This window comes from Heptranchias perlo, chromosome 26, assembly GCF_035084215.1.
Source record: "Heptranchias perlo isolate sHepPer1 chromosome 26, sHepPer1.hap1, whole genome shotgun sequence".
Taxonomy (NCBI): domain Eukaryota; kingdom Metazoa; phylum Chordata; class Chondrichthyes; order Hexanchiformes; family Hexanchidae; genus Heptranchias; species Heptranchias perlo.
In genome coordinates this window covers 25,989,891-26,005,494 of record NC_090350.1, presented here as the reverse complement: position 1 = coordinate 26,005,494, position 15,604 = coordinate 25,989,891, and the positions used below count along the sequence as shown (strand labels likewise).

Genomic DNA, 15,604 nt, shown 5'->3' with positions numbered 1-15,604 from the left:
CAATGTTACTGATTGGGAATAGTAGTCTTGTATGTACTGTGTACTGAAAAATTTCTCTCATACAAGGTAAACTAGTCCATAACTTAAATGGCCTACTTTTTTATAATTTTTTAAATATATCTTTAAGGTAGTAAATTGCAGTAGAAAACATCAGTCCCACATGTTCATTTTATTTTTCTCCTAAAAGTTTATTGCAGCATATTTTTTAACATTGCAGTCAATTTTATAAACCTTGCCACAACGAGGCCTAGGCGCTAACTTAAATTGAACTTTAAATGTGTTCTTCCCTGCTGGTGAACACATTTATTGTGTTTCCATTTTTAAAAATTAAAATGCATTTTCTCATTTTTAACACTAATGGGATTTGAATTTAGCCTGTAATTATGGGGAATTAACTGGTTAAAGTGGTAGAGCATATGCAACAGTAGACAAGGTGGTTGGGGTGTGGTATAACTCACTAGACACAAAACAATTAAGATTAAGGATGATTATTTGGCTAATCCTCCATTCAGAAAGACCCTAAAGTCCCTTTCACTGCAGCAGCCATTTGGTTCTTAAACAATTCCATGTATTGATCAAGCTGAAGAACTTCCTGATTTGTCCTTTACCAGTTTGAACCTAATGCTCCTTTATCCTATGTAATTTTCTGGATTTACCTTATCTGTACTGTTTATCATATACCTCTAAGACCACCTCTCATGCTCTGCTTTAAGGCTGAGAAGCCCAAATTTATCTAATCTTTCCTCATAACATAGACCTCTAACACTAGTGATTGCCCTTATGGCTCTTCTTGCTACATTGACATTTGAATATCCTGGTGTTTCAGTGACCATGTGCCTGTATTGTTTGGTGTGGAGTGATATTATACCTGTCATTCCTTGTTATTTATTAGCCAGGACTATAGGGGAGGTTGGGTAGATAAAGAAAGAGACTAAGCCCTTTTCAACAAAGAGCAAAGAAAATTAGAAATGGAACTGATGAAGGCCTTTTTTGCTGCTCTTATTTCCTGCCCAGAATTACAATAACAAATTGGGGAGTAACTTGGGAAAGGGGAGAAATCTGAAAAAGGAGAAAGTAACTTAATGTTTTTCAAATATTCTCCATGGCATATACTTTTAATCTTTTTGCAAATAAGAAAAATAATGTTCCTTCCATGATCACTCTTTTAACGAAGGTAGTACATTTAGTTTCTTCTCTTGCATACCAGCATATTCCTTGGGCCTACTCCTGTTCCTATTTTCCTATGGGCACCTCACCCAAGTGAATAGTCTGAGTCTAGACAGTATTGGACTTTTTTACCATGGGCAGTCGAGCTGGATGCTATCTTTGCTTGACACCCACATATATTTCCAGCAGTGGTTCCCAGACAGCAATTGGGAATGAGATTTCTTTTTTGCTCCCTAACTTAAGGACTTTGTAACATCCCTACCACTGCCCTCGTTGGGTTCAGATAATACAAACTAGATCAGGCTTGTGACTTTCATGGTTTGTTTAATGCATAAACTCATTAAGGCATGGTGTAAAGCAGCACTATTAATGAGAGAGAGGTACTTTAACATTTAACTTCATCGCTTTTTTTAAACTAATGTTGCTGATTCCCATTATTTTGCCTTTTAAATTTCAGGCAGGCAGTTGGCTACTGTGTAGTTTGGTTCAGTATAATTCGTCTGTCTAAATAATTGTAGCTGCCAATTTGTTGCACTATGAAAGGATATAATCATTTGATGCTTCTACATCAGCCTGTAATGTGAATTGGAAGGGGGTGGCTTGTTATTGTCCATAAGTGGATTAAACTATACAGAAAGCTTTCTTACCAAATGCTCACACGTTCCTTTTGTAGGTAGACATGGATTTTCTAAAATGTAACTTTAAAAAAAAACAACCATTGTTTTTTAAATTGATTTTTAATTAGAAATATAATGTGGTGAAACATATGAAGCCACAAAGATTCGCACACCCACCTAAACAAAACATTAAAAATGTACTAACATAGAAATCATCAATTATAGTTAGATCCTGATAAATGGTTACATTAAGATTTCTATAGAAAATCTTAAGCAAGACAAAATTATACCTCAAGGCATTTCATTATTTAATCTGCAGCTGAATCAAATTTTAAACTGACAACTTTTAGTGGTGCTGAAAATCTGATTTTAAAAACAGAAACTGCTGGATGTACAGGACAATGAACATCAGAAAGAAAGATACAAAAATGTTTCAGATGTCAATCTTTATCAAAGTTGCATGGATGTTCATGAAGGATCACACCCCAACCTGTTAACCTATTTTTCTCTTTCAGATGTTTATCCTGTTGTACACCTCTACCATTATCTGTCTATTACCTTTCAATAGATTTAATTTCAAAACATCATAATGCATGCTAATACTATGAGGTAAAATTGGAAAAAAACTTGAAATATTAAGCACCTGAAGGCCTGAAAACATGCATAACTGAGAAAGATAAATTTAGTTCAAGATTACATATTCAATTTAATGACACTCTTAACTGGAGCAAACAGGGATTCTAATTTTAGAGCAGAGGATGTAGCAGCTATTTGCCCAATTATTTGTAAAAATATTTGGAATTTAATTTTCTGTTTGGGGTTTATCTATAGTTATCCAGTTTATAAAATGCAACTTTTTATACCTTGCAGTGCATCATTTTTGTTAAATGGAATAGAAAACCTGTTTTGTGTCTCAAAACCTAATCAAAATGCAGTGCTTAACATAGCAGGGAGAAAACTCCACTACTAGCTGACAATATTAAAACGACAGGCCGCTAAACAAATAGCAGGAAGTGGCTAAGGTGATACTCATTTCAAAATGGCTGGATATGTATGGTACCAGAGAACTACTGCTGGGCAGCCAGTCACAATTTTTTTCCTACACCCATCATAATGGCAGAAAGTTTATCCGAGCAAAACAAGGGTTTTAAAAGCAACAACTATGGATAGGAAAATGACTCCCAGTAGGCCAATGTATCCATAGGAACCCTTAATTCTTTTCTCTGGCTCTGTGAAGAAAAAGCAGAGGTAATGTAGCTGAACCAAAGTACATAATCTAAAACAAAAATGTGGTTTAATTTTTTGAGACTGCTATCACGATTCATTTGTAAGAAGTATAAATTGTAGGTTTTATATGGCATATTGGAGTTATAAATAAATATAAATATTGGACCCGTCTCTTTTCAAAAGTATGCACACCTTTGAAAGAAGGTAGATCTCAATTCTAACTCTGGTATTCCACAGGATTTACACTATAACCTTTATGATCACAAATTTCAATTGTGTATAAAGAATTTCTTTTGTGGAAGTACGAGTTTCATATCTTGATATATTGTGGTCCAGTGGACTCCATGGGCCAGTTTGTCACATGCAGAGCAGGGAATGGAGAGGGGTGGTGGGGTAGTAACAAGGCACCAACCAGGATCACAGACTTCAGAAAAGCTTGGTGAATTTTTAGGGGGCGGAGAGAGAAAAACAAGCCAGGGCAGAGATGACAAAATCAAGCAGGTAGACGAGGAGAGAGGGGAGGAAAAAAAAAGTACTGGAAATACTCAACAGGTCAGTCAGCATCTGTAAAGAGATAAGAGGTTATGATATTTCTGGTGTGTAAGCCTTCATTAGAAGGGAAGACATAAATGGGCATTTTGGTAAAGTTGGGAAAAAATAGGAAAGTGGGAGAGAATTAACAAATACACCACTCAGAGATGGAGTTAATGTGTTAATTGATCTGCAAGCTGCTTAATAAGACTGTTAGATGATGTAAAAGATTATCTGTGACATGATAGTTAGGAATGTGCTAATAGTAAGGTGTCAAAAGACAGGACAGGTCCATGTGAACAAAAATGTGAGAAAATAAGCAAATATTAAGGAAAAAGTTTGCAAATGCAACACATCTGAAATTAATACAGAAAATGCAAGTGAAACATAGTGGAAACAACGACAACTAGTTTTGTGTAGTGTCTTTAACAGAAAAACATCCCAAGGCACTTTGAAGAGGCGTAATCAAAAAAAGATGGCAGGGTGATCAAAAGCTTTGTCAGAGGTAGGTTTTAAGGAGGGTCTTAAAGGAGGAGAGGCACAGTGGCTTATGGAGGGAATTCCAGACAGTGGGGCCTAGGGGGCTGAAGGCACGACTGCTAAAGTTGGGGGCAGTGCACAAGAGGCCAGAATCAGGAATGGAGAGTTTTGCTGGTGGGGTGGGGGAGGTTGCAGGGACAGGAAGAGAAGAGTAAGGCCATGAAGGAATTTAAACATAAGGATGAGAACTTTATATTTTGAGGTGTTGAGACACCGGGAGTCAATGTAGTTCAGCGAGAACTGGGGCGATGGGTGAGCAGTACTTGATGTGGAATAGGATACATGCAGCATTGTTTTGGACAAGTTTATGGAGGATAGGAGGTTGCCCAGGAGAACACTATAATAGTTGAGTCTGAAGGTGACAAAGGCATGAATGAATGTTTCAGCCACAGATGGGTGGAGGTAAGTGATGTTACAGAGATGGAAGTAGCTGGTCTTAAGGCCCAAATTAAAGGCTTTTTTTGTCTGTTAGCTTTTCTGAACCTGTTGGTCAGTTTTCTAGGTTAGCACATTTGCATCATTATGTAATTACTGACACTAAACAACTTCAAAAGAATTCCACTCTAGCTAAAAAGATACAGCATGTTTTGATTGTGGAAAAAATACCTAATGCTTTTCTTATATATCCTTTCTTGTTAACACTGACTCTACCTGTCAGTTTATCTCAGTTGGTGATTTCTGAAGGTGGGTTCAAACTCCTCTCCAGGAGTTCAGCATTTTAGTGCTGCATTGCTGGAGAGGTTATTCTTCAGAAGACAGTAAACCAAGGTCCAGTCTGCATGTTTCAATGGTTTTGATGGATGTTAAAGATCTCATGGCATTAATTGAAGAGGAGCAGGGAACTCTGCTAGTGTCCTAGCCAAAATTCCTCCCTCAACCAATACAGCCAAAAACAGATTAACTAGCCCTTCATCTCTTTGCTGTTTGTGGAAACGGCTGCTGTATTTACATTGGACCTCAAAAATAATATCATAAATGAAGAGCTTTGTTACTTTTCTGAGTTGTGATCCAGAAATTAAATTATTTGTCCCATTAATATTATTGTACATGTGGTGCCTGGTACCTTTAAAATAACATTTGCTAAACACATTTATCTTGTAATTTTTTTTCTTCTAAAATATAAAATATTTGTATAGGAAAAAGGAATCTGAATAATACATACCCCCTGTGTAATATCCCCATGCATAAGAAAATCGGCTGGTTACCCAGATGATACCGAGCACAGAAGCAGTGATCTATGAAATATTAAATAAACTAGATTATAACAAACTGGTGCTATTTTTTTGTTCATAAACACTTTGGTGTAAAATGAAAAAATATTTAGAACCCACAATGAAGGATATCATTAACACATAAAATCAATGGAAAATACTCTAACTAGGCTTTGTGTGCGTGTCTAAAATTAATACTTTTCGTTCTTGTGCAGAAAATGGCTGTACCAACGGTCACTGCACTTCAAAGTATGTAAAGCACATTGAGATGTTTAAGGTGTAGCAAGATGTTATACAAATGGCAGATTTTCTTGTTTTTCATTTTGTACCAAATTATGAACAATTTTGTGTATAGAAATGCATTTGGTAGCAGCTGAGCTAAAATTGCTCAAAATCATTTTGTTTAAGAAACATGACCAACAGAGAGAGAGAGAACGGGCGGACTTTTCTTTCATTGGTCAGAATTGAATTTAAATTTCAGTTCTGAAGGTGAAAGAACAACTTGTATATCAACCTGCCCATTTTTACAAAAATGGACAATTTCACCCCCTGTCACATACAGTTTTCTTTTATCAGAAGGATGAGGCAGTGCATGTTCAGACTTGTCCATGGTCTGTGGGAGGGCACAAGACAGAAAGTGTTCATGTTACTCTGTTCTAAGGGAAAATATGTCACTGCTGCAGGAACAATGTCCTCTGTGAAACTGAGGCACACAACATTGAGCAACAGTGAACCAAGGGATTAATACTTTGAAATTCATCTTCAGCAAGCTAAAGTTATGGACATCAGGTAATAATTTGTTGAAGAATCAATTTTTTGCATCAATGCACTTAGAAATAAAGTTCAATTATATATTAATTTTTTTAAAGTTTATTTGCTTTTTGTGGACACAACAGTGTTAGTTACAAATTCATGGGCTGTACAGTCCTTTGGCTAAAAGCTGAAGGAGTTATCCCAGTTTCAATACTGTGGAACTAATTACTGGCTGGAGAGCAGCGTGGAAGAGGACAGCGCAGATCATTTATGGCAGAATGTTTCCCTGAGCTACAATGCCATTTTCTCATCCTTACCGGATAGACAACTCCAGCTATCAGTTGGAAGATCAGCCACTGAGGATATATCTCCAATGTGTTTTGATGTGCTCGTTGGATGCAGTTGAATATTGGGTCTTTATCACTGTACATGTTTGGATACTGGAAGGAAATATAAGGTATTACTACAAAGCTAATGAACGACTGGATGATCCAATTGCAGAACTCTCGTGAATGTTTCAGCTTCAAAAGTCCGTGGCTAAAGACAGTCAATGGGAAGTTGATCCAAATAAATTCTACTTCAACTAAACAGATTCCAGCTTTCCATGAATGCTTCAAATGATGTCAAAGCTCACAAACTAATGCTGTATTTTAATTTATTTTATAATTTACTGGTCAAAGACCAAAAGAAGAATTGAAACAATATTTTCTAACTAAAACCCCTTTTCCTCAACCGTAAAAGAAACAATTCCTATGAAAATTGCAGTAGCTCATTCACAAGCTATTCTATACCAACCACTACCATAAGAGCAGTCAAGCTAGCTGAAATATGAATACTGTGGCCCTTAATTGCATAACATGAGACTTTAAAGTACCAAATATTAGTAAAAGAGAAAACTGCTGTGACTGGTCGCTATAAGGTTAATGATGGGAAATTCCTGGAGCAGACAGTCCTATATAAACATAATTAGTATGGCAAAGGGAAATCCATGCCCTGTGGGCTGAAGAACCTTTTAAATGTAGATTAGTAAAAACTGAAAAATAAATATTCAGTGTCATAGAGGAATTCTAAGTCCCTATCAGTAATAGAATTTGTCACAAGAGTTATCTTCTCTTTTAATTGTGGTTACATGTAAAAATATTCAAGGGTAATGTTACCTTATGAAAAGTACACTTAGGAAAATGTCCAAAATGTGTTTGCTTAAAAACCAGTCCAAGTTCCATGTAAGATAATAATTCTAATATTCTAAATTAGTTTCAATTGATGTACAGAGATTTTTTTGATTGCAAATCATCAATTCCTAACTGCAATGGTATTTTGACATGTCTTCTGATTCACCTAATTATTTCACACCATTACTGAATTATTTGCAAGAATTTTTCTCTCATTGTATAATTTCTTGCCAATTAGTGTCCTGATGGGGCTTTCACATTGCTTGTCATTATCACCTTGTAATACACAGTGCATTGAAACAAGACTAGCTTTCCCTGCAAAGAGAGAAGAAATGTACTGAGATATACACATGAAAATACTGTCTTCCTTAAGTTCATAATCTCTGACCAAATACATAAAATTGCAATGATTCTAGAGAAGGAAGAGAAACCTCCTATTTGGGAAGGTATTTATTCTCTCATCCTACCTTCTTCACGTTTCTCCTCTTTGGTCTACCAGGGCTAACTTTTAATTAATCAAGAAGGATGCAATAGTTGTAATTAGAAAATGGTTTCAGACATTTACTATATAGTCATCCAGGTAGAGTTGACTATCACTATTTAATTGATATTAGCACACCATTCCTCTTGCAACTCAGCTGCATACAATGTGGTATACTATCAGGTGTCAGCCTTGGCTCAGTGGTAGCACTTTTGCCTCTGAATCAGGAGGGTGTGGGTTCAAGTTTCAATCCAGAGGCTTCAGCACATAATCTAGGCTGACACTCCAGTGCAAGACTGAGGGAGTGCTGCACTGTCGGAGGTGCCGTCTTTCAGATGAGACGTTAAACCGAGGCCCCGTCTGCCCTCTCAGGTGGACGTAAAAGATGCTAAGGCACTAGAAGAAGAGCAGGGCAGCCCTCCCTGGTGTCCTGGCTAATATTTATCGCTCAACCAATCTCACTAAAAGCAGTTTATCTGGTTATCACATTACTGTTTGTGGGAGCTTGTTGTGTGCAAATTGGCTGCTGCGTTTCCTACATTATAATAGTGCCCACACTTCAAAAAGTACTTCATTGGGATGCCCTGAGGTCATGAAGGGGGCTATATAAATGCAAGTCTTCCTTACTATTGCAGCACATTGATACATCAATGGCTCACACTTATATTGTTAAAAGTATCCAATAATTATTTTTCTGGGTGGAGTGAGTGAACTGGCATTCATTGAGATGAGGGACATCAGTGCTGGGGACTAAATGCTTTCCTACTTTGGCATCCTGTGTCAGCATCAACTAGTCACTACCCCAGTTATGGCATAAACCAGATGCAAAGTAAAGCTCCCTCTATTCAGTGGCAACTCTGCCAGTGTGACGTTTTCCATACCAGCTGTCTTTCCAATCTCTGAGTAAGATTGCCATTTTGGTTTCAAAATCATGGACAGGTTTTGTGTTGTATCCATAGAATCTTACAGCACAGAAGGAGGCCATTCAGCCCATTGTGCCTGTGCCAGCTCTTTGAAAAAGCAACCCAATTAGTCCCACAACCCTGCTCTTTCTCCATAGCCCTGCTTCCACCAGCCTTTCAGATAGTGTATTCCAGATCATAACAACTCGCTGCATAAAAAAAAATTGCCTCATCTTCCCCCGGTTCTTTTGCCAATTATCTTAAATCTGCATCCTTTGGTTATTGACTCTCCTGCCAGTGGAAACAGTTTCTCCCTATCTGCTCTATCAAAAGCCTTCTTACTTTTGAATACCTCTATTAAATCTTCACTTAACCTTCTCTGCTGTAAGGAGAACAGTCTCAGCTCATCCCTGGTACCATTCTAGTAAATTTCCACTGCGCCCTCTCCAAGTCCATGAAATTCCCTCCACTAGGAAGTGAGTTGAAACTCATTTCATTTAGGATTCTTAAAGGTAACATGGTTTAGCAAATTTACTCCCATCAATCTAGACTGGATTTGAACTAAGATCCAAGGTAATGTGTTTTATTACAACAACTTGCATATTTATATCCAAAAAAATGTGTCTGTAGTGATCATTATGAATGTAACAAATGTTGTGTCTGTAGTGACTCAATTTTGTGCTTGCTGACTGATCCAACTCCTTTTATTGACATTACTGTCAATAGGTTGGAGATGTGACAGAAGGCCACCCAATATCTGAGCTTTCCAATTAGTCCAACATGTTTCATTGACAGCACTCTGGAGCAATGAGGTGGAAAATATTAGAGGTCCCACAAATGGGGATGGGTGGGAGGCCTCCAAAAAAAATCCAGATACCATTACAATTCTTTATTAAGCCTGAAGAAGTAGTTTTACACACATATGCTTATATTGGGGTTGGTGACATTTTAAAGTTAAATTAATTTTGGAATCTATGCAGCTCAGCTTTCTGGGAAGCCTACCTTTACCAAAGTCTGCCAATGAACTTCCAAAATTGCTCCATGATCCCTCTGAGCTGTCTGAGTGGCTTACCCTCTAGAAAACCTTGCCAATGGATTTTAAAAGCAACCCCATGAAAGACTCAAGTGTCAACTAATGAACTGTACTCAATCCCAATTTTTGTTTTGAAACGCCACAAAAAATTACTAGTAACTTTTAAAAACTTCAGAAATCTCTAGTTATTTATTTTTAAGTACGTAAGTGTGCTCAAATTTAAATTATTTCATGATTTTTATATTGTGCAGAGAAAGCATTTACACTTAATGATCTAAATTGTTTACTTTATTCTTTCCTTTATAGTTTTTGCTTATTGTCCTGCCTACAAAAAGCCACTCTAACTGGAAGATTTACCTACTTGATTCATGTTGCTTCTGAGCAGATTCCCAGTCTAAAAAAACTTTTTTTTAAACATGCAAATTAAACATTTGTTAAACTCAAACATTAAACAGCACACTAACAAGGTTCCCATTAAGATATTATCAATTAATTTGTCTACTTATTTAAAATGAAAACAAGCAATATGCATGATGTCTGAATATACAATGTATGCACCTGTTTTATAGGAACAGTTACATTGGTGTTATCACCTTAGACAGGATGCTTTGTTATTAAATCATATTTATATAGATTAGCCTCCCTCATTATTTTTCTCATGCATAATCTAATTTCCTTTTAAACTATATTTAGCAAGTAAATTTAAAATAGAGGTGATTAAGAGAATGTTATGGAGAGGTTTTAGTTTGATTTTTTGTTACATCAGAATGGACAACTCACAAGGAATAAAGTTACAAAGGAGTTATAGTCGTTCTCAAGTGGGGCTATAGTAGGGCACTATTTCAAGAATGTCATTTTTACTTTTTTTATCTGCATAAATTGTTTCCCATGTTCTGTCCCTCAACTTTATTAAGGTTCTTAATTTGATTTATATTTAAAATTTAAAAACTAATTGGTCCAGGCAGGCTCATTTGTGCTCTGCTGGGCCATAAATTACACCCATGGTTCTGCTGCTGTATTTGCATAATGACAATAATGAACATGATTGCACATCAGTAGCAAGTGCAGTTTAAGCAGGATCAATGAAATGGCAGTAGAGAAAAGAAAGCTGAAAACTTTGTTTAATTTTAGAGTTAAGAAGAGAAAGTAGCTGATGGCAATGAAGCTGTAGAATATACTGACAATTGGCCACATGTGTGGATTGCTGTTATGTAAAAATCAGAGGGATGCCCTCCTTGGATAAATGTGCAACATGAAAATAGGATGTGAAGTCTTAAGAGTTTTTAAAACTCAAGGTATATCATTGTCAAGTAACAGGTGAAAAAAATGCATAATACACAAATGTAGAACCAGATGCTAAATGAAGATCTTTGAGAAAGATGTCAGAACAGAAAATGTAATTAGCTCACAAAATTGCAATCAAAATTCTGGAGCAAAGTAAAAAAACAGGAAAAAAAATGTTTGCATCTGAACTGGATTTCACCACACAGACTTTCTACATTTCTTACCACCTGCCCATATGTGGGACATTCAGGATTGCATTAGGGTTAGGGTTGGTTGAACTGCAGGAAATAAACATACTAAATCAGTCGCTGACATTTTGCTAAAGCATATGCATTTGGCTGATTACGGAGAAGTCAGCTGGTTGCCCTGCTATTAACCATTCAATAGTCAAAGGTATGTGGTAATCGGAGTGGTTTTCTTCATCTTAAACTTATTTTTCCTGTTCTTAATGATAGCTAGCCGCAATTTCAACCCCCCTCCGCCCAACCTTAGCAATGATTCTGCTCCAATGAAACGACACTAGTCTTTTTAAGAATCATTCTAAAATTAGCAGCCACATAAGTACTTTGCAGAATAATATTTTTTTTCGCGAGGTCATCTTTTATGGCTGTAACAAGATCCCCCTTTGAGCTCTGCCACAGGAAATGCAGTTATGGGCCCTGAATCAGAAGAGGCCTTTTTGTACTGCTCGTCATCTTACAAACCCAAGTCATGGATTTTTAGTGGGACCATTCGAAAATTCACAGGTTTTTAAAATTTAAATCTTGTGAAATGGCACTTAATAACAGCATCTGAAACAGATATTTTAGTTTAAAAAGAGCCTCAGCAGAGAATGAACTGAAAATAACATGGCTTCACCTGGGGGGGGTCAGAAACCTGGAAAATGTCACCCGGTTACAGTCAGACTATAACAACCTTTGCGGCTGTTTTAGGGTCTAATTACAACACGTCTCCGCGGGGTTATGGAGAGGGAAGAGACCCGTGCTGATCGTTGAGGGTTTCTTTTACCTTGACATTGTATTTCTTCCTGGCAATCCCCACTTTCATTCCCAGGTAAGCCAGCATGACCCAGCTGTAGATAAATACCAAGATCACGTAGCCGAAGTGAGGGGGTATGAGCTGGGTCGGGTGGGCGATCATAGTCTCCGGGGGAACGTATTGCATAGAGACGCTGGGGCAGGTGTGGCCGGAGCGGCCAACGCTGTGCAACCTTAAAACTTCGGCCAAACAAACAGCGGCAGAGCCCGAGCCGGCGGGTCAGCTCCTCGGATCAGGGCAGCGCCCCCTCCCTCTGCCACTGGCTCTACATCTCCCTCCTCCTCCTCCTCTGTGCGCCTGATTATTTCCCCTCTTCTCTTTTGGTCTTGGTGAAAATTGCTGGTTTTCTCTCTCTCTTCCTCAGTTTTGTTTTTTTTAAATTTAAATTACAATTCCAGGATTGTTGTTAACCCTGGGGTTGGTAAATCGAGTCTTCCAACAACAATTTACATACAAAGCACAGGAAAATAAGACCAACTGGTCCACCTAGGCCATCGTATACAGTTGTAAACAATTTTACAACACCAAGTTATAGTCCAACGATTTTTATTTGAAATCTACAAGCTTTCAAATAAAAATCGTTGGCCTATAACTTGGTGTTGTAAAATTGTTTACAATTGTCAACCCCAGTCCATCACCGGCATCTCCACATCATATCCTGTACAGGTCAACCAAGACACTCCCTACCCACTAGGTGCCATGTAATCTCCAGGGAGAGGTGAAAAGGGAGATACAGTTGTTTAAGCCTATCTAGGTAGCTAAGGTGTTTTAAACTGGGAATTATTCTTGTGGTCCTCCTCTAAACCTTTTCCATAGGCTCAATATCACCCATCATGCGAGGGGACCAAAACTGGTACTGTATTCTAAATGAGGTCTAACCTAAGTCTTGTACAAGGACAAAATTGTATATTTAGTTTTATAATGAATAATTCTGTGACTGAAGTTCAGTACTCGATTTGTTTTAGCTATAGTTTCACGGGATTGGTTATGAACCTTCAGAGAGTTATTTTTTTCTGCCACCACAATTTGCATTTATTTAGTGCCTTTAGTGTAGAAAAACATCTTAAGGTGCTTCACAGAAGCGTAATCAGACAAAAATTGACACTGAGCCAAATAAAGATATTAAGAGAGGTGACTAAAAGCTTGGTCAAAGAGGAAGGGTCTTAAAGGAGGACAGGGAGGTGGAGTGGCAGAGAGGTTATGGGGGGGGGGATTTCAAAGCATATGGCCTAGATGGCTGAAGGCATAGCTGTCAATGGTGGGGTGAAGAGAGTGTTGGATGCACAAGGCCAGAGTCAGAGGAAGGCAGAGCTCTCGGATGGTTTTAGGTCTGGAGGATGTTACAGAGATAGTGAGTGGTGACACCACACAGGGATTAAAAATAAACAGTGGGGGTTATGGAGGGGGGGGGGCTCATGAACCCCACCCCCATCACTTTGAGACAGGCCAATTTTATATGACAGGATTAGGCAAAAACTTTATCTTTTAAATTCCTGATCATGATCATTTTGCCATTTTGAGTTTGATGGGAACAGTAACCAGCATTGGAGGACAGAGTCATGGCTATGCTGTGCCAAGTTGGCCAAGTCTGGACTTGGACTTCTCCAATCCTTCAACCCTGGATCTTCCCCCTAAATATGAGGTCAACAAGCACAAGGGTGAGGGGTGAGTAGGATTTGGTGGGATAGAATATGAGCAGTAGAGTTTTGGATGAGTTGACGCTTAGAAGGTGGAAAATGGGAGGCCAGCCAGAAGAGCATTGGAATCGCCAAATACGTAGGTGCCAAAGGCAAGGAATGAGGGTTTCAGCAGATAGACTGAGGAAGGGGCGGAGATGGGCAATGGTACGGGGTAGGCGGTCTTTGTGATGGAGAGGATATGGGGTTAGAAGCTCAGCTCGGGATCAGATGGGATGCCGAGGTTGCGAACAGTCTAGTTCTACTTGAAACACTGGCCAGGAGTGAGAAGGAATTGGCAGCGAGGATACGGAGTCTGTGGTGGGGTTCGAGACGGTGGATTTGGTTTTCCCAATGTTTAACTGGAGGAAATTGCGGTTCATCCAGGATTGGATGTCAGACAAACAGTCTGAGCAAGGTGGTGGAGAAGTAGAACAGGTGTCATCAGAGTGTAAGTAGAAGTTGACCATTGGGATGATGTCGCTAATGGGCAGATGTAGCTAATAGATGAGAATGAGGAGGGGTACAAGTGTTGATCTGGGTTCTTTTCCCTCAGTCTGGTTCAGCAAACACTGACTCGAACACACCTTCAGAATTAAACACATCTTTATTTTCCGCGGGGCTTTACTCTCGTGCACCCCAGTGACTCCTACCAGAGTCCGTCGAATCCAGCAGAGAAAGGCAAATTTACATTCAATGTGTTGCATTCTTATACATTTACAGCTAGAACATTAGCATAACAGCAGATTATCAGGAGCCAATCATAAGCGGTACATGTACACATTCTGGTAGTCATGCCCTGGTTCAAAACACTTAAAGGTCAAGGTAATCATTAACCTGTTCCAGCTGCACAATGTCCTGTAAACAACTGGACAAAACAATCATCTCCAAACCACAGAATGTTCCAGTTGCACAATGTCCTATCAAGTCACCTGCACTGTTAGGACATAACAGGATACTTTATAATGAATGCTATTGTTTTCCCCTCAGCATGTTGCAATACCGTGGTCGTGAACTATTTAGCAAGGGGTAAGGTCAGCATTCTTTTAGGGTCCCTAAGCCTAAGGATTCTCATTAGGACAAATCCTTGGAGGAGTCCGGAGGTAATGGTGCGAGGGCAGGAAGAGAAGCCATTTTTTTTTATTCGTTCATGGGATGTGGGCGTCACTGGCGAGGCCGGCATTTATTGCCCATCCCTAATTGCGCTTGAGAAGGTGGTGGTGAGCCGCCTTCTTGAACCGCTGCAGTCCATGTGGTGAAAGTTCTCCCACAGTGCTGTTAGGAAGGGAGTTCCAGGATTTTGACCCAGCGATGATGAAGGAACGGCGATATATTTCCAAGTCGGGATGGTGTGTGACTTGGAGGGGAATGTGCAGGTGGTGTTGTTCCCATGCACCTGCTACTCTTGTCCTTCTAGGTGGTAGAGGTCGCGGGTTTGTGAGGTGCTGTCGAAGAAGCCTTGGCGAGTTGCTGCAGAGCATCCTGTGGATGGTACACACTGCAGCCACAGTGCGCCGGTGGTGAAGGGAGTGAATGTTTAGGGTGGTGGATGGGGTGCCAATCAAGCGGGCTGCTTTGTCCTGGATGTTGTCGAGCTTCTTGAGTGTTGTTGGAGCTGCACTCATCCAGGCAAGTGGAGAGTATTCCATCACACTTCTGACTTGTGGCTTGTAGATGGTGGAAAGGCTTTGGGGAGTCAGGAGGTGAGTCACTCGCCGCAGAATACCCAGCCTCTGACCTGCTCTTGTAACCACAGTATTCATATGGCTGGTCCAGTTAAGTTTCTGGTCAATGGTGACCCCCAGGATGTTGATGGTGGGGGATTCAGCGATGGTAATGCTGTTGAATGTCATGGGGAGGTGGTTAGACACTCTCTTGTTGGAGATGGTCATTGCCTGGCACTTATCTCGCACGAATATTATTTGCCACTTATGAGCCCAAGCCTGGATGTTGTCCAGGTCTTGCTGCATGC

General features: G+C 39.2%; 1 protein-coding gene across 1 annotated transcript; it reads right to left on the bottom strand.

Annotated features, from left to right (window-relative positions):
* Positions 1-1,885: 1,885 nt before the first annotated feature.
* mgst3b (microsomal glutathione S-transferase 3b) lies at positions 1,886-12,230 on the bottom strand. Its single transcript, XM_068006583.1, has 4 exons — positions 11,927-12,230; positions 6,364-6,486; positions 5,245-5,317; positions 1,886-3,013 (listed from the first exon to the last, which is right to left on the bottom strand). The coding sequence occupies exons 1-4, from the start codon at positions 12,080-12,082 to the stop codon at positions 2,910-2,912; spliced, it is 456 nt and encodes a 151-aa protein (XP_067862684.1). The 5' UTR covers positions 12,083-12,230; the 3' UTR covers positions 1,886-2,909.
* Between the last annotated feature and the right edge of the window lie 3,374 nt (positions 12,231-15,604).

What these genes read in the sequence shown, in the direction of transcription:
- mgst3b (XM_068006583.1), bottom strand. Translation starts at nt 12,082, where the DNA reads ATGCAATACGTTCCCCCGGAGACTATGATCGCCCACCCGACCCAGCTC. An exon ending in GGAAGAAATACAATGTCAAG is followed by an intron (nt 6,487 to 11,926) that starts GTAAAAGAAACC and finishes ATTTCCTTCCAG; the next exon opens with TATCCAAACATGTACAGTGA. An exon ending in TAGCTGGAGTTGTCTATCCG is followed by an intron (nt 5,318 to 6,363) that starts GTAAGGATGAGA and finishes AATATTTCATAG; the next exon opens with ATCACTGCTTCTGTGCTCGG.